This window comes from Leuciscus leuciscus (assembly GCF_965113295.1).
Source record: "Leuciscus leuciscus genome assembly, chromosome: 18".
NCBI classification, from domain to species: domain Eukaryota; kingdom Metazoa; phylum Chordata; class Actinopteri; order Cypriniformes; family Leuciscidae; genus Leuciscus; species Leuciscus leuciscus.
In genome coordinates, this window is record NC_138742.1 from 2,099,262 (window position 1) to 2,117,395 (window position 18,134).

Sequence of the window (18,134 nt, forward strand, 5' to 3'; positions counted from 1 at the left end):
TCTCTCTCTCTCTCTCTCTCTCTCTCTCGCTCTCTCTCTCTCGCTCTCTCTCTCTCGCTCTCTCTCTCTCTCTCTCTCTCTCGCTCTCTCTCTCGCTCTCTCTCTCGCTCTCTCTCTCGCTCTCTCTCTCGCTCTCTCTCTCGCTCTCTCTCTCTCGCTCTCTCTCTCTCTCTCTCGTTCTTTTAAACATGCGCCCAGCTGTCACAAGCGCAGCAGTTTATCTACATTACACACCCGGTCAAATAAGACTTTTGCGGGACAAAAATTCGCTTTGGCGGCCGCCAAAAAAAAATCTTCGATCGGGTCAGTTGCACAAGTGCGCCTAAATATCTTTTCATGGTCGCACACAGACATATTTAGGCACAAATGCGAGTGAAATGGTCGCACTGTAGCCTAGAGCCCTAACGTTACCGTGGCGGCAACAAATTTGCCGTGGCGGGCCGCCATTAACTAATCAACATAGAGGAAACACTGGGCTACTTCTGTACTGGTTTGCGCTTGGCAAAGATGTTCAGATATCTCTATGCCTAGTAGACCTACACCAAACGCTCATTAAAAAAGTTTTGCGCAAATCTGTAATGGAAACGCCATTAGTGACAGTTTCATGTGAGAGTAACGTATGATCTTACCCCAGTGTCTCCAGTTTACAGTGAGGATTCGCCAGTCCAGCAGAAAAACAGCTTCACTCCTGAGTCTCCTAGATTATTCCCAGACAGATTCAGTTCTCTCAGGTGTGAGGGGTTTGATCTCAGAGCTGAAGCCAGAGCAACACAACCTTCATCTGTCACACCACACCAACTCAACCTGTAGAGAACAATGACACACATTAAGCCTATATCCAGAGATAAACATGACACTTAAAAAATAACATAATCCTGTCAATATGAAATATATACAAATACTCATTAGTTCACATTGTGAAAATTCATCAGTTAGGATTACGGGATTGATTATAGAGTTTGTAGAGTATAAAAATCATTTCTATGGAAAGTCCCCATAAAACATGTAAACCCAACGTGTGTGTGTGTGTGTGTGTGTGTGTGTGTGTGAGTGAGCTTAATGCATTTGTAAACATTTTAAGGAACGTGTGTGTGTGTGTGTGTGTGTGTTAGCAGGAGAGGATTGGGACGATTCTAAGGGTCCAGCAGAACTCCATAATTTCCTGGATGATTTTGGTATTTACTTTGTAGAGCCCGACCGATATATCGGCGGGCTGATATTATCGGCCGATATTAGGCATTTTTCAAACTATCGGTATCGGCATTTATAATGGCGATAAATGAATATTTAAAAATAAAATAAAAGCGGACGAAACACCCTTCAACCATGTTATGAGTGTTGGCGCTGCATAGTTTGTCCACCAGAGGGCACTATACAAGAAGATCGCTCGGGCTAGAGGAGTGGTTACGAACAGAGTCCAGAGTTCACCTGAGTCGGGAGACGGCAGCGCCGGATGATTCTGTCAGCATTAAAGACTTTTAAATAATTTAACTCGCGTTCATGTTTGAATGCCTTGTGTTTGTGATGCAAAAGACTATGCGCGCTAACCATTACCATAGTAAACATAGTAAACGCTTGAAGATACGCATAGTGTAAAAACATAGTGAACGCTTGAAGAAATCAGACCAATCATAAAGGCTATCACAGTCATGTTTTTATTTTATTTGTCATAGCCTACGTCTCGTCTCTTTATACCGGACTATCATGATAAAATAAAGCAACTTTTTTTTCGGGAGCTTCCTCTGTTTCTCTGACTGAAAATATCTGTATGGGAGTCGAGAGAGTGCTAAAGCTCCTCAGGTCGTATTTTTGGTGGCATATATTTGTAGAAATGATCATTCTTTCTAAATGTGATGTAAATATGTCCTGTAACTACCAGATAAACAGTAACAGACGCGACTGAAGAAGTAAGTGTGTCCTCTACCTCCTCTTTCTTTTGTGAAATAGACCTAACGGTAATCTATTTCTGAGTGACTAATGTGCAATTTTGACATAAATTAATTCATTATGATCAATGTATGACTTTTTATTGTAAACCTGTGGTAAAACATCGATGCTTGGGTTTTAAATATTCAAGTAAACAACAAAAATGCCAGCAAACGGCCGCTTTTATCATGTTTGTTTTCAACGCGGTTTCCAGTGATTTCTGATTAGTTTTCTGATAAAACTTCCATTTGTTGGTGAAATGATGGATTAGTGTGACGTTGTTCCAGAGAGGCGTGTTACGGTGTGTTTTAGTGAAGCGCTGTGGAGCTTCTGGCCCGACAGTGGGAAACACAGGCCCGAGGCTATTAGCCCCGGCACGGCCCGTTTTAAAGCCCTGGCTCGCACTGGCCCGACAGTGGAAACACAGGCCCGGTGCTATTAGCCCCGGCTCGGCCCGTTTAAAGCCATGGCTCGCACTGGCCCGACAGTGGAAACACAGGCCCGGTGCTATTAGCCCGGCACGGCCCGTTTAAAGCCCTGGCTCGCACTGGCCCGACAGTGGAAACACAGGCCCGGTGCTATTAGCCCGGCACGGCCCGTTTAAAGCCCTGGCTCGCACTGGCCCGACAGTGGAAACACAGGCCGGTGCTATTAGCCCGGCACGGCCCGTTTAAAAGCCCTGGCTCGCACTGGCCCAACAGTGGAAACACAGGCCTGGTGCTATTAGCCCGGCACGGCCCGTTTAAAGCCCTGGCTCGCACTGGCCCAAACAGTGGAAACACAGGCCTGGGTGCTATTAGCCCGGCACGGCCCGTTTAAAGCCCTGGCTCGCACTGACCCGACAGTGGAAACACAGGCCCGGTGCTATTAGCCCGGCACGGCCCGTTTAAAGCCCTGGCTCGCACTGGCCCAACAGTGGAAACGCGGCTAATGAGCTTGGAAATCACAACGAACTTATTCTTCCTAAATAAAGTAATGATTACTGTATTTATAACTAGCATATCTGTAGTTCCAGTCTCTGCATTGTAAAATGTAAGTTAGGCACGCGAGGAGTGAACATTTAGACAGAGAAAAAGTATCAAACACAGCCTGTGCATAAAAGTGAGCTTTTCTTTTACACGTGTGTGAAATCCAAGTGTGCGTTGCTGACTTCGTTTAGCCGCAGCATTAACGAGTCACATAATGTATTTAGTGCATCACTAAGTAGTAGATTTTAGAAGGCAGGCAGCAAATGATGATTGAAAATGGTTTGTTGTAGCTTGATGGAATAGATGGATAGAATTAAAAGAGTGCAGGTAAAGGGATAAGCAAGTTGACATTGTAATTATAAGGTAGCTTATAACATTGACATTTGGCAGACGCATTTATCAAAAGCGACTTACATTGCATTTCAAGGTACACATTTACAATCTTATCAGTTCTTCACAACACACACACACACACACACACACACACACACACACACACACACACACACACACACACACACACACACACACATTATTACATAATTGATTTATTACTGTCAATATTAATAATAATAGTTGCCTTTTTTTGTTCAAAGGACTTTAAGTTTCATATCTTAAGTTTGTATTTTTATACATTATATTTATCAGAACTTTAATATATTCTATTCTGTTGTGGCAATAAAACAAACAAGTTTATTTTAAACTGCATTATCATATTATTTTAGTAAGGCTGAGGACTCTTAAATAACGACAAATAACTAATGTTAGGGAAATCTGTTCATGTTTTGTTACGCGTTTCTGGATTTTTTAAAAAAATATATATATATATATCGGCCGATATATCGGAATATCGGATTTTTAAATCACCAAATATTTGTATCGGTATCGGCCTTAAAAATCCTTTATCGGTCGGGCTCTATTACTTTGTAAAATAATCTTATAGGAAGAACGCTATAAAGAAACGGGTATTCATTATAGTGTGTGTGGCAGAGCAAGACAGAGGAGAGAGAGAGAGAGGGACGAGTATAATTGTAATATAATTTGTATTGATCTCATACAAATGTCACACATCTACGTCCCTTCAGGACACTGACAATAAAGATGATAGTGACAGAGAAGACAGAAATTCTCGTAGCTCTCCTCAGAAAGACGATTGTTACACACACACACACACACACACACACACACACACATACACACACACACACACACACACACACACACACACACACACACACACACACAGTCGATTAGTCGATTGTCGAGTTCTCCACTGTTGCTTAGTTACCTATGATCACACATGTGAACTCGACAATCGACTACTGTGGCCCTCGACCTAAAACAGGAAGTAAATACAGGTATGAGCGCTGGCCGAATTAACATAATGTTTATTCATAATTTCCACATCTACTGCAGTCAGATTCACCGTGTTCACTCTGAAAGGAAACACTCACAATGGCTGGGCACTTGTAATGACACATCAAGGATGTTAAGAGGCTAAAAGCAGGTTTAAAACTTGCCCCATTGAAGTCAACAGGGTGCACATTTTATAAAGAGGATAACATGGTGTAGGCAACACCGATTTCTGTCGTTGTTCTCTGTACTGACAGCACTCCACATTTACAAAAAAATGAGCTCAATGTTAAAATTGACCAGAGTTCTCCTTTAACATGAACCAACAATTAATGAACAATATTCTACAGCATTTATTAATCTTAGTTAATGTTAAGCTCAACATTTTATAAGATATTTTTAAGATCCAAAGTTGTATCTGTTAACATGCACTGTGAACTAACATGAACACTAATATTTTATTAACATTAATAAAGGCTATTGCTTTCTGTTAGTTCATGTTAGTTAATGCATTAACAAATGAGACCTTATTGTAAAGTGTTACCAAAAATGTAATACAATTATAATAAAATGCCTCAATAATGCAAACAACTCATTGGATAACATTGGGCTGCATATAAAGAAACAAAATGCATTTTTCTTTTGCTGGATGTCTATTGTCTATTTGCATATCAGTAAAGATTTGTTTAATACAATGCACATTGAATTTGTCATTTCTACAACTTTTATAGCACTTCAATTTTGTGAGCCTGACATATTACATTTATTATCATTAGCACTCCATGTTCAAAAGATTTACTAGCTGTCAGTTCATCTCTTATACGCTGCTGCCATCTAGTGGTTTTAGTTGTAACTCTAAAAGTATGGGGAACTGCTTAATTAATGTCTGTTTAGTAATTCATATTTTATCCTTCATTTACTCTCCAGAAGCCATATTTGAGCACACACACACACACACACACACACACACACACACACACACACACACACACACACACACACACACACACACACACACACACACACACACACACACACACACACACACACACACACACACACACACACACACACACCACTCCTTTAAATGTTAAGGGGAAGATTAAAAAAGAGAAACTGGATCTGTGAATTCTCACAGAATCACAATTGAATTCATATCTTGCTACTCAGTCAGAATCTTATTAACCTGGAGTCCCAGTCTCTGTCACAATAACCATATATGTAATGTTTTTAGGCCTATTGGCAGACATCTGTTTAAAATGTAGGCAATGGCATATAAAGAAGCTTTTCTCCATATCCACTTCAGTTTCTCAGCTTGCACTTTAATTATTGATTAGGCTACAGTGTTTCCTTTAGGATTTTCTTTAGCAGTGGGGGGGGCAGGTCTGTCCGAACAACCACCTGGGTCAAAGATTTTACCTGGGTCAAAAAATGGGTCTTCGGTGGCCAACACTTAAAAAAAAAAAAAAGCTGTGATTTTACCTATGGATTTCATAGCTTTGTAAGATAAAAATCCTTCTTTAATAGATTATTTTGGTATATAATCATATCAATATAAAAAAGCAGGGAGAAAAAAGTAGGCATTAAAAAGTTTATTTTAACTAATAGTCTTATTTTCTACCATCTACAATTGAATAGGCTACCATTCAGTTTAAATGCTGTAGTTATTAAGGCTAAATCTTGCTAACCATATAGGCTGTACTAAAGGGGGTAAGCACACCTTACGTTCTTATTTTAAGGTGTTCTGTAAATACATTTTTTGAAACACTTTACAATATGGTTTGATTTAACATTAGTTTATTACTAACATGAACCATGAGCAATACATGTTACTGAATGTATTCATCTTTATTAATCTTAATAAAAATACAGCTGTTTATTGTTTGTTCATGTTAGTTCACAGAGCATTAACTAAATGTTAACAAATACAACTTTTGATTTCAATAATGTAGGGCTATTTAAATGTTGAAATGAACAATTAGCAAAGATTAATACATTCTGTAGAAGTTGCAGTTTATTAAAAGTTAATGTTAACTAATGTAGTTATAACTAGAGTTTAATAAATGGAACCTTATTGTAAAGTGTTACCCGATCTGTTATACACCGATTCAGACGTCTCGTGAGTTCAGTGTTGGAAAGATCAGTCGTTTAACCATTCATTAAAACGTGGAACCTTGCTTCGCAAAAGAGAGTGCTCACACACACACACGACCAGAGGGCGCACGCTCTCTCTCTCCTCTCTCTCTCTCTCTCTCTCTCTCATCTCTCTCTCTCTCTCTCTCTCCTCTCTCTCTCTCTCTCCGTCTCTCTCTCTCTCTCCTCTCTATCGCTCTCTCTCTCTCTCTCTCTCTCTCTCTCTCGCTCTTCTCTCTCCTCTCGTCCTCTCTCTCTCTCTCTCTCTCTCTCTCTCTCATCTCTCTCCTTCTCTCTCGCTCTCTCTCTCTCTCTCTCTCTCTCTCGCTCTCGACTCTCTCTCTCCTCTCTCTCTCTCTCTCTCTCGCTCTCTCTCTCTCCTCTCTCTCCTCTTCTCTTCTCTCGCTCTCTCTCCTCTCTCGCTCTCTCTCTCCTCTCTCTCTCTCTCTCTCTCTCGCTTCTCTCTCTCTCTCCGCTCTCTCTCTCTCGGCTCTCTCTCCTCTCGCTCTCTCTCTCTCGCTCTCTCTCTCTCTCTCTCTCATCTCTCTCGTCTCTCGACTCTCTCTCTCTCTCCTCTCTCTATCTCTCTCTCGCTCTCTCTCTCTCTCTCTCTCTCTCTCTCTCGTCTCTCTCTCTCGCTCTCTCTCTCTCGCTCTCTCTCTCTCTCTCTCTCTCTATCTCTCTCTCGCTCTCTCTCTCTCTCTCTCTCTCTCGTCTCTCTCTCTCTATCTCTCTCTCGCTCTCTCTCTCTCTCTCTCTCTCTATCTCTCTCTCGCTCTCTCTCTCTCTCTCTCTCTCTCTCTCTCTCTCTCGTTCTTTTAAACATGCGCCCAGCTGTCACAAGCGCAGCAGTTTATCTACATTACACACCGGTCAAATAAGACTTTGGCGGGACAAAAATTCGCTTTAAAAAAAAATCTTCGATCGGGTCAGTTGCACAAGTGCGCCTAAATATCTTTTCATGGTCGCACACAGACATATTTAGGCACAAATGCGAGTGAAATGGTCGCACTGTAGCCTAGAGCCCTAACGTTACCGTGGCGGCAACAAATTTGCCGTGGCGGGGCCGCCATTAACTAATCAACATAGAGGAAACACTGCGGCTACTTCTGTACTGGTTTGCGCTTGGCAAAGATGTTCAGATATCTCTATGCCTAGTAGACACCCTACACCAAACGCTCATTAAAAAAGTTTTGCGCAAATCTGTAATGGAAACGCCATTAGTGACCAGTTTCATGTGAGAGTAACGTATGATCTTACCTCAGTATCTCCAGTTTACAAGTGAGGATTTCGCCAGGTCCAGCAGTCCAGCAGAAAACAGCTTCACTCCTGAGTCTCCTAGTTTATTCACAGACAGATTCAGTTCTCTCAGGTGTGAGGGGTTTGATCTCAGAGCTGAAGCCAGAGCAGCACAACCTTCATCTGTCACATCACAGCTCCACAACCTGTAGAGAACAATGACACACATTAAGCCTATATCCAGAGATAAACATGACACTTAAAAAATAACATAATCCTGTCAATATGAAATATATACAAATACTCATTAGTTCACATTGTGAAAATTCATCAGTTAGGATTAGGGGATTGATTATAGAGTTTGTAGAGTATAAAAATCATTTCTCTTTTTTTTTGTAAAGCATTTTTTATTGAGCACCAGTAATACAGGGCATGTACATATACATGAATACAAAAGGCAACAGTTGTAGAAACAATGCTCATATTTTCTAATAATAACTAATAGAATTTTGAATTGAATTAAGCTCAACTTGGCACAGGAAGTGCTGTCATTTACTCTTAGTAGAGCGTTGTGCCAAATGTCCTCCTCTAATTCTAGTTCCTCCCCTAACTCATTCACCCAGTCTGCTCTAATCTTTGCAAGATTTGTGCTTTTAAGACTGGTTATCAGGCCATATATCCTTGAAATATTTTTTGGGGAATTGACTGCGGGTTCTAACAAATTCTCTAAGCCCGAGGGTGGTGGTGTGTATGGAAAGTTAGAAAAATGGTGCTGAAGGAAGTGGCGGATTTGAAAGTAACGAAATAGGCTAGACCGCGGTAGACTAAATCTGTGCGACAAATCATCAAAGTTTGCAAAAATGGAGTTTGTGTACAAGTCTTTAAAATAGAGAATGCCTCGCCTTTGCCAAAGAGTGAATTCAGAGTCTAGCATTGCCTGGGGGAAAAGGTGATTATTGTGTATGGGACTTAAATGAAAAAGGTTTTCACATTTAAAGTTCTGTCTAAGTTGAAACCAAATTTTAAGGGTATTTATGACTACTGGATTATTAGTGTATTTCATAATAGGGGCGGGCAGGCTGGAGGTGACCAGGGCTTTAAGAGATGTTGAGGTGCAAGATGCAGCCTCAAAGACGCACCAGTCTATGTCAGGGGTATGTAGCCAATGTATGATTTTTTGAACATTTGCGGCCCAATAATAGTAGCAAAGATTTGGAAAAGCTAAGCCACCTTGGTCTTTAGGTCTTTGTAGTAATTCTAACCGTATTCTAGGCTTTTTCCCATCCCATAAAAATGAGATAAAAGCTTTATCGAGGGACTTAAAAAAAGATTTAGGGAGATAAAGTGGGATACACTGAAATAGATAAAGAAATTTGGGGAGTATATTCATTTTGATACAGTTCACCTTCCCTGCCATGATTTCCATTTTTTTAGGTCTAATTTAGTTTTTTCAAAGAGCTGACAGAAGTTTTCTTGATAGAGGTGCTGCATGTCCCTTGTAATATTAATGCCCAAGTATTTAAAGCCATTTTTAGACATTTGGAATGGTAAAACATCATTTTGTATTTGAAGGGCCAGATCATTAACAGGATAACATTCACTCTTACTAAAGTTCAATTTGTACCAGAGAAAGCCCCAAATTTCCTCAAAGCATGGGTAATATGAAGGGTGCCCAGAGCAGGGTCTGATACATATAATAATAAATCGTCTGCATATAGAGATACTCTATGCTCCCTCCCCCCCCCTGTGTATTCCACTAATTGATGGTAAAGTGTTGAGTGTAATAGATAAGGGCTCTATGGCCAAGGCAAATAGAAGTGGGCTGATTGGACAGCCCTGGCGAGTACCCCTTGACAGCTGGAAATAGTGTGAATGTTTGCCATTTGTTACTACAGAGGCTTTTGGTGAGCTGTACAGAAGCTTAATCCATGAAATGAAGTTAGGGCCATAACCAAACTTCTTTAAACATGCCAATAAGTATCCCCACTCCACCCTGTCAAATGCCTTCTCTGCATCAAGTGCGATAACCACCTCGGGGACCACACTAGATACAGGAGAGTAAATTATACTTAATGGCCGGTTCAGATTACACGATTTTTTTGTCTTATGCGAAAGTCACTGTGTCAGATTACACGATTTTGACTCCTAAAATCGTGTCGTGTCGTGGACAAGAACCATGTCAGACTACCGTATTTTCCAGACCAGTCATCGCGTGCCGTCTTTGAAGACGCGCGTGAAGGCGAAACTAGTAGCGCCTGACTTCCGGAAACGAACGTAAACAAACAATGGATGAAGCGGCGATTTTAGTATTGGCTGTCTTGTGTTCAGAAAAAGATTAAAAAAAGAAAGAAAACCCGACAATGGACACGTTCCTGGATTGCACGAAGAGGACAGTATGGACTGTCAATCCTTCAAAGAGAACTTGAGGTAAAATATGTTTAATCTGTAAAATCTAGTCTATGTACATGCATACACACACACACACACAAACACACACACACACACACACACACACACACACACACACACACACACACACACACACTTAAACTCACTCACATAATACACACACATAAACTCACTCATTCACACACACTCTCGCTCGCGCGCTCATTCACACACTCTTGCTCGCTCGCTCATTCACACACACTCACGCATTCTCACTCGTAACACACATACATAATCACACTCACAAAAACAAGGTTAGCTTAATGCTTATTCCAGTCATTTAACCGGGTTGCTGAAGTACTTCTGCTATTTTTCGCCAGCATTTTTCTTTTTTAATTCTGTCATGGTACTCTCTCGATGAAACATCATACAGGCAGGAGTACTGTTGCCACAGCTCCACGAACCTTTCCTCCATTTCATAATTCCACTTAGCAACACCATCGTCTCTATTTTGTTTCGGCATTTTTGAAAGCTGTGTATTGAAATGCGTCTGTGCTCCTATTGGTCAATGTCACACGTGATAGAACCCGTCGTGGAGGACCGAAAAAAAAATTAAACATGCTAGTCTTTTTGTCGTGGTGTCGTGAAGCATCGCAGACGCAACGTAGGCTGTCGCCCGCTATGACACACTATACGAGATGAAACGATCGAATCTTGCGTCCCGACGCCCGTTGTCGTATACGAATTCCCACGACACTCTAAGTCAAACGGATCGTGGCAAAATCGGGCTAAAAACGTGTAATCTGAACCGGCCATAAAAGTCGACGGATGTTTGTAAATGAGTGCCGCCCCGAGATAAAACCAGTTTGGTCAGCAGAAATCACGTCATGTATTGTGGTTTCTAGGCGTAAGGTAAGAGCTTTGGCCAAAATCTTTACATCACTGTTGAGGAGGGAGATGGGTCGGTATGAGCCACATTCTGTGGCATCTTTACCTGGCTTAAGCAGGAGAGTAATAGATGCTTCAGTTAGTGTCTGTGGGAGAGAGCCACGGGACAGAGAATCATTAAACATATAGAGCAAAATTGTTGATAACTTGTTGGAAAACTTTTTAAAAAACTCTATAGGGAACCCATCAGGGCCCGGTGCCTTGCCATTTTGCATTGCTTTTATTGCATTAGAGATTTCTATATGATCTAGTGGGAGCTCAGTCTTAGTCCTATGTATTGCTGTTACTGAAGGGGTTTGGAGGTCCTTGAAAAAATGTTCCATATCAGAGCCATCTTCTGTCATCTCTGACATATACAGATTTGAATAAAATAAGGCGAATGTTTCATTGATTTCAACTGGATCGATAGTTAGTACACCATCATCTTTCCGTATTTGGGGGATTTGTTGGGATGCCGAGTGGCATTTAAGTTGGTGTGCTAATAAACGTCCAGCTTTGTCGCCATGTTCATAGAAATATCCCCGTGATTTTAAAAGAAGACGTTCTGTCTTCTCAGTTGATATCAAATTATATTGCGTTTGGAGATCCAGCTTCCTTTTGTAAAGCTCGGGGGAAGGAGAGGTAGAATACTGAGCATCCACCATAGATATTGATTTAATGAGCTCCTCTTGTTTGATTCTTTTAGTTTTATTTATTTTAGCTGAATATGATATAATCTCACCTCTGATTACAGCTTTTAATGTTTCCCAGAGGAGAGAGGGGGAAATATCATCTTTTTTGTTTGATTCTATAAAGTCGTCTATTTTTTGGGATATCATTTTGCAAAAGATGTCGTCGGTCAAAAGATTTCTGTCTAATTTCCAAAAGGGGCGTTCCAATTTGCAAAGAGGAAAAGCAAGATCTAGTAATACAGGCGCATGATCTGATATAATTATAGACAAATATTCAACTTTTGTGACAGAAGAAAGAAGGTTCTGATCAATGAAAAAATAGTCTATTCGACTATACGAGTGATGTACAGGAGAAAAAAAAGAAAAAGATTTACCCACTGGGTACAAAAAACGCCAAGGATCAACACATCCTATGTCATCCATAAACCGTGATAAAAGTTTGGCTTTTTTGGAAAGGTTTGTAAGTTTAGAATGGGAGCGGTCAAGTGTTGGATTTATCACACAGTTTAAGTCTCCGCCAAAAATCAACTGGTGAGAATTCAAATCTGGAATTAATGAGATCATTTTACCCATAAATTTATCATCGTCCCAATTTGGGGCATAAATATTGACCAAAACCACAGGCTTATGATAGAGGAGTCCAGAAACCATCACAAAGCGTCCTTGAGGATCTGAAATAATAGTAGTCGCACTGAACTGAATTTTTTTATGAATCAGTATGGCTGTTCCACAAGTTTTGGAATTAAGATTAGAATGAAATATGTTACCAACCCAACCTTTTTTAAGTCTGACTTGGTCTTTAACCAGTAGGTGTGATTCTTGAAGAAATGCCACGTCACATTTTAAATGTTTAAGATGATTAAATATCCTGGCTCTTTTAACAGGCCCATTCAAACCTTTCACATTCCAGCTAATGAAACGTACAGCAGCCCCTCTTGCATCAGTACCATACACCATGTTTAACTAAAAAAATATATATATGATGCAAAGGAAAAGAAACTTCTGTTAAAAATAAAATAAAAAAAGAAGATCCTATGTTGCAAAAGTGTGGAGTTGTCCCTTACCCTATCCCAAATCTTAACCTTATCTAAACACAAAACCAGAACAAAGCCTATACTTGTCCCTCTCCCTGAGGCAAGCTGCAGGCTAAACACCATTTCCAAGAGCTTCTGGTAGCACATTCTCTTAATATTTAGGTCTGGGGGGGCTCCCAGTTATTTTTAATATTCAACAATAAATCCTCTCAACATTCAAGTGAATTAAAGAGAAAAAAAAAAAAAAAAAAAAAAAATATATATATATATATATATATATATATATATATATATATATATAATAATGGAAATAAAAAAATAAAATAAAAAAAAATAAAAAAAAAGGGGTGAGGTGGTTGGGAAACGCAGTAAAAGTCAACCACTGAACATTCACAGAGGCCAAAGCCTGTTCCCCTTATTGTAAAAATCATTTCTATGGAAAGTCCCCATAAAACATGTAAACCCAACGTGTGTGTGTGTGTGTGTGTGTGTGTGTGTGTGTGTGTGTGTGTGTGTGTGTGTGTGTGTGTGTGTGTGTGTGTGTGTGTGTGTGTTAGCGGGGAGGATTGGGACGATTCTAAGGGTCCAGCAGAACTCCATAATTTCCTGGATGATTTTGGTATTTACTTTGTAGAGCCCGACCGATATATCGGCGGGCCGATATTATCGGCCGATATTAGGCATTTTTCAAACTATCGGTATCGGCATTTATAATGGCCGATAAATGAATATTTAAAAAAATTAAATAAAAGCGGACGAAACACCCTTCAACCATGTTATGAGTGTTGGCGCTGCATAGTTTGTCCACCAGAGGGCACTATACAAGGAAGATCGCTCGGGCTAGAGGAGTGGTTACGAACAGAGTCCAGAGTTCACCTGAGTCGGGAGACGGCAGCGCCGGATGATTCTGTCAGCATTAAAGACTTTTAAAATAATTTAACTCGCGTTCATGTTTGAAAGCCTTGTGTTTGTGATGCAAAAGACTATGCGCGCTAACCATTACCATAGTAAACATAGTAAACGCTTGAAGATACGCATAGTGTAAAAACATAGTGAACGCTTGAAGAAATCAGACCAATCATAAAGGCTATCACAGTCATGTTTTTATTTTATTTGTCATAGCCTACGTCTCGTCTCTTTATACCGGACTATCATGATAAAATAAAGCAACTTTTTTTTCGGGAGCTTCCTCTGTTTCTCTGACTGAAAATATCTGTATGGGAGTCGAGAGAGTGCTAAAGCTCCTCAGGTCGTATTTTTGGTGGCATATATTTGTAGAAATGATCATTCTTTCTAAATGTGATGTAAATATGTCCTGTAACTACCAGATAAACAGTAACAGACGCGACTGAAGAAGTAAGTGTGTCCTCTACCTCCTCTTTCTTTTGTGAAATAGACCTAACGGTAATTTATTTCTGAGTGACTAATGTGCAATTTTGACATAAATTAATTCATTATGATCAATGTATCACTTTTTATTGTAAACCTGTGGAAAAACATCGATGCTTGGGTTTTAAATATTCAAGTAAACAACAAAAATGCCAGCAAACGGCCGCTTTTATCATGTTTGTTTTCAATGCGGTTTCCAGTGATTTCTGATTAGTTTTCTGATAAAACTTCCATTTGTTGGTGAAATGATGGATTAGTGTGACGTTGTTCCAGAGAGGCGTGTTACGGGTGTGTTTTAGTGAAGCGCTGTGGAGCTTCTGGCCCGACAGTGGAAACACAGGCCCGAGGCTATTAGCCCGGCACGGCCCGTTTAAAGCCCTGGCTCGCACTGGCCCGACAGTGGAAACACAGGCCCGAGGCTATTAGCCCGGCACGGCCCGTTTAAAGCCCTGGCTCGCACTGGCCCGACAGTGGAAACACAGGCCCGGTGCTATTAGCCCGGCACGGCTCGTTTAAAGCCCTGGCTCGCACTGGCCCGACAGTGGAAACACAGGCCCGAGGCTATTAGCCCGGTACGGCCCGTTTAAAGCCCTGGCTCGCACTGGCCCGACAGTGGAAACACAGGCCTGGTGCTATTAGCCCGGCACGGCTCGTTTAAAGCCCTGGCTCGCACTGGCCCGACTGTGGAAACACAGGCCTGGTGCTATTAGCCCGGCACGGCCCGTTTAAAGCCCTGGCTCGCACTGGCCCGACTGTGGAAACACAGGCCCGAGGCTATTAGCCCGGCACGGCCCGTTTAAAGCCCTGGCTCGCACTGGCCCGACTGTGGAAACACAGGCCCGGTGCTATTAGCCCGGCACGGCTCGTTTAAAGCCCTGGCTCGCACTGGCCCGACAGTGGAAACACAGGCCCGAGGCTATTAGCCCGGCACGGCCCGTTTAAAGCCCTGGCTCGCACTGGCCCGACTGTGGAAACACAGGCCCGAGGCTATTAGCCCGGCACGGCCCGTTTAAAGCCCTGGCTCGCACTGGCCCGACTGTGGAAACACAGGCCTGGTGCTATTAGCCCAGCACGGCCCGTTTAAAGCCCTGGCTCGCACTGGCCCGACAGTGGAAACACAGGCCCGGTGCTATTAGCCCGGCACGGCTCGTTTAAAGCCCTGGCTCACACTGGCCCAACAGTGGAAACGCGGCTAATGAGCTTGGAAATCACAACGAACTTATTCTGCCTAAATAAAGTAATGATTACTGTATTTATAACTAGCATATCTGTAGTTCCAGTCTCTGCATTGTAAAATGTAAGTTAGGCACGCGAGGAGTGAACATTTAGACATAGAGAAAAAGTATCAAACACAGCCTGTGCATAAAAGTGAGCTTTTCTTTTACACGTGTGTGAAATCCAAGTGTGCGTTGCTGACTTCGTTTAGCCTCAGCATTAACGAGTCACATAATGGATTTAGTGCATCACTAAGTAGTAGATTTTAGAAGGCAGGCAGCAAATGATGATTGAAAATGGTTTGTTGTAGCTTGATGGAATAGATGGATAGAATTAAAAGAGTGCAGGTAAAGGGATAAGCAAGTTGACATTGTAATTATAAGGTAGCTTATAACATTGACATTTGGCAGACGCTTTTATCAAAAGCGACTTACATTGCATTTCAAGGTACACATTTACAATCTTATCAGTTCTTCACACACACACACACACACACACACACACACACACACACACACACACACACACACACACACACACACACATTATTACATAATTGATTTATTACTGTCAATATTAATAATAATAGTTGCCTTTTTTTTGTTCAAAGGACTTTAAGTTTCATATCTTAAGTTTGTATTTTTATACATTATATTTATCAGAACTTTAATATATTCTGTTCTGTTGTGACAATAAAACAAACAAGTTTATTTTTAAACTGCATTATCATATTATTTTAGTAAGGCTGAGAACTCTTAAATAACGACAAATAACTAATGTTAGGGAAATCTGTAGGGCTGCCCCCAATTAGTCGACTAAACGTTAGTCGATATGAAGAGGGCTTGGTCGAATACATTTTCATCAGTCGGTTAGTCGCAAAAAAAAATCACGTGAAGAAATTACGCAATCAGAAGCTGCGCAGTCAGTGTATGACATGACATCAAAGCAACGAGAGATCAACGAGATCTCGTGCCTCGCGGTATACCAAAGCGCACTTGTGGGAGAGGTGTCTGGCTGATGCTAATAATTATGTCAGGAAAAAAGTCCAAAGTGTGGGATCATTTTGAAAAGTCGAAGGACGACCCCAAAAAGGCTGTTTGCAAACTCTGCAGGCAAACATTTGCCTATCACTCTTCAACATCGAATATGTCTTATCATTTAAAACATGTAAGTAGTAACGTTAACCACCACATGGCCCCTCGTTTTTTTTAACAATAAGGATATAAACACATTTGCGCTTTTAAGTTAAATCATATTCATGGTTTTTGACATGCATTTGTCTCTAGGCTCATCCACAATATAGCAGCGATGATGTGGCGTCGTGCGCTTCGACTTCGCAGTCAACAATGATGCAGCAGAGATTAGTTTTGAGACCCCCTCTAAGTGAGAAAAGAAAGCGAGAAATCACAGAGAAAATTGTCTATTTCATTGCGCTTGATATGAGACCAATCAACGTTGTCCGTGGTGACGGGTTCAAAGAAATGTTTGAATTCCTCGAACCAGGCTACACCATTCCCAAACGCGACACAATAATGCATGGCTTAACAAGCAAGTTCAACACGACTAAAGAAATTCTTGTTAAGAAAATACAAAGTTGTACAGCAGTCAGCTTTACAACAGACACATGGACCTCTATCAAGAGTGAGGGTTACATGACCGTTACTGCACACTTCATGTCTGAAGATTGGCAACTACATTCTTTTGTGTTGGAAACAAAAGTGCTGGAGGAGAGCCACACAGCTACCAACATAAAAGAGCGACTCAGTGAAGTGATGGAAGAATTTAAAATACCTGCAGAAAAGAGGGTAGCAGTCGTACATGACAATGCCGCTAATATGGTGTTGTGCACAGAACTGATTTCTAATGATCCATCCTGGGGTAATGCGAAGGGCGTCCGTTGTGCGGGGCACACGTTACAGTTATGCATAAACGCGGCTCTTAAAACTGACCCCATTTGTCGATGCATCGCTGCTGCTAGACGCCTTGTGGGGCATTTCAAGAAAAGTACCAAGGCTACAACAGCTCTGACTCATAAACAGAAGCAGCAGAATGTTGCAGAACACAAACTTATCCAAGATGTCTCCACAAGATGGAACTCCACGTACTTCATGCTGGAGAGACTCTTGGAACAGAGATGGCCGGTTACAGCTGTGCTGTCAGACCCTGAAATTACCAAACGGTCTGAACGAGGTCTAGATCTCACAACAGCACATTGGCTGATAGCGGAGGACACGGTCGCAGTGCTAAAGCCTATGATCACTCTCACTGAGCTGCTTTCTCAGGATTTAAACGCATCCCTATCTGCCACACTGCCCATGTTAATAAACATGAAGAGACGCCATTTGGTGCTGCGCAACGAAGACAGTCCCACCACAAAAGCACTAAAGACAGAACTAGCAAAAGAAATTGACACGAGATGGCAACTGACGGAAAATATCGCGACCAGCATTTATTTACAAGCTGCTGTCTTAGACCCACGTTTTAAAGGCTTGTCATTCTTTGACCAACACGAACGAGAAGATGCGTACTCCACAGTGTCGGATCTGGCAGAAAGTTTATCTACAGAAGCTGCGCCAGAAAGTGATCATGACAGCATTAGCCCTGCAGAGGAGGGTGAGCCCGAACCGAAAAAGGAAAAGCAGGCCGAGATATCCATGCTGATGGCCATTGATGAGGAGGAGCATGCAGAAGAGAAGGATGAACTAAAAATGTACTTGGCAGATAAAACAAAGGTTGATTCGGGACCATTAGCATGGTGGCAAAAAAATGAACATCGATATCCAAAGCTCGCTAAAGCAGCTAAACGCCTCCACTGTATCCCTTCCACATCCACTCCATCAGAGCGCATCTTTTCAAAGGCCGGCTTCATT

The 18,134-nt window shown here is 41.5% G+C and overlaps 1 protein-coding gene and 1 long non-coding RNA gene across 2 annotated transcripts in view; one reads left to right on the forward strand and one right to left on the reverse strand.

Annotated features, from left to right (window-relative positions):
* The window catches only part of LOC309481167, a 113,992-nt gene that overhangs the window by 69,548 nt on the left and 26,310 nt on the right, over window positions 1-18,134 (forward strand). The window lies entirely within an intron of this gene.
* LOC309481069 (uncharacterized protein) overlaps window positions 1-18,134 on the reverse strand; it is a 384,000-nt gene that overhangs the window by 9,053 nt on the left and 356,813 nt on the right. Inside the window, 4 exon segments of the mRNA XM_082145806.1 lie at window positions 630-676; window positions 678-804; window positions 7,641-7,683; window positions 7,686-7,825. Coding sequence (XP_082001932.1) covers window positions 630-676; window positions 678-804; window positions 7,641-7,683; window positions 7,686-7,825 — 357 coding nt within the window.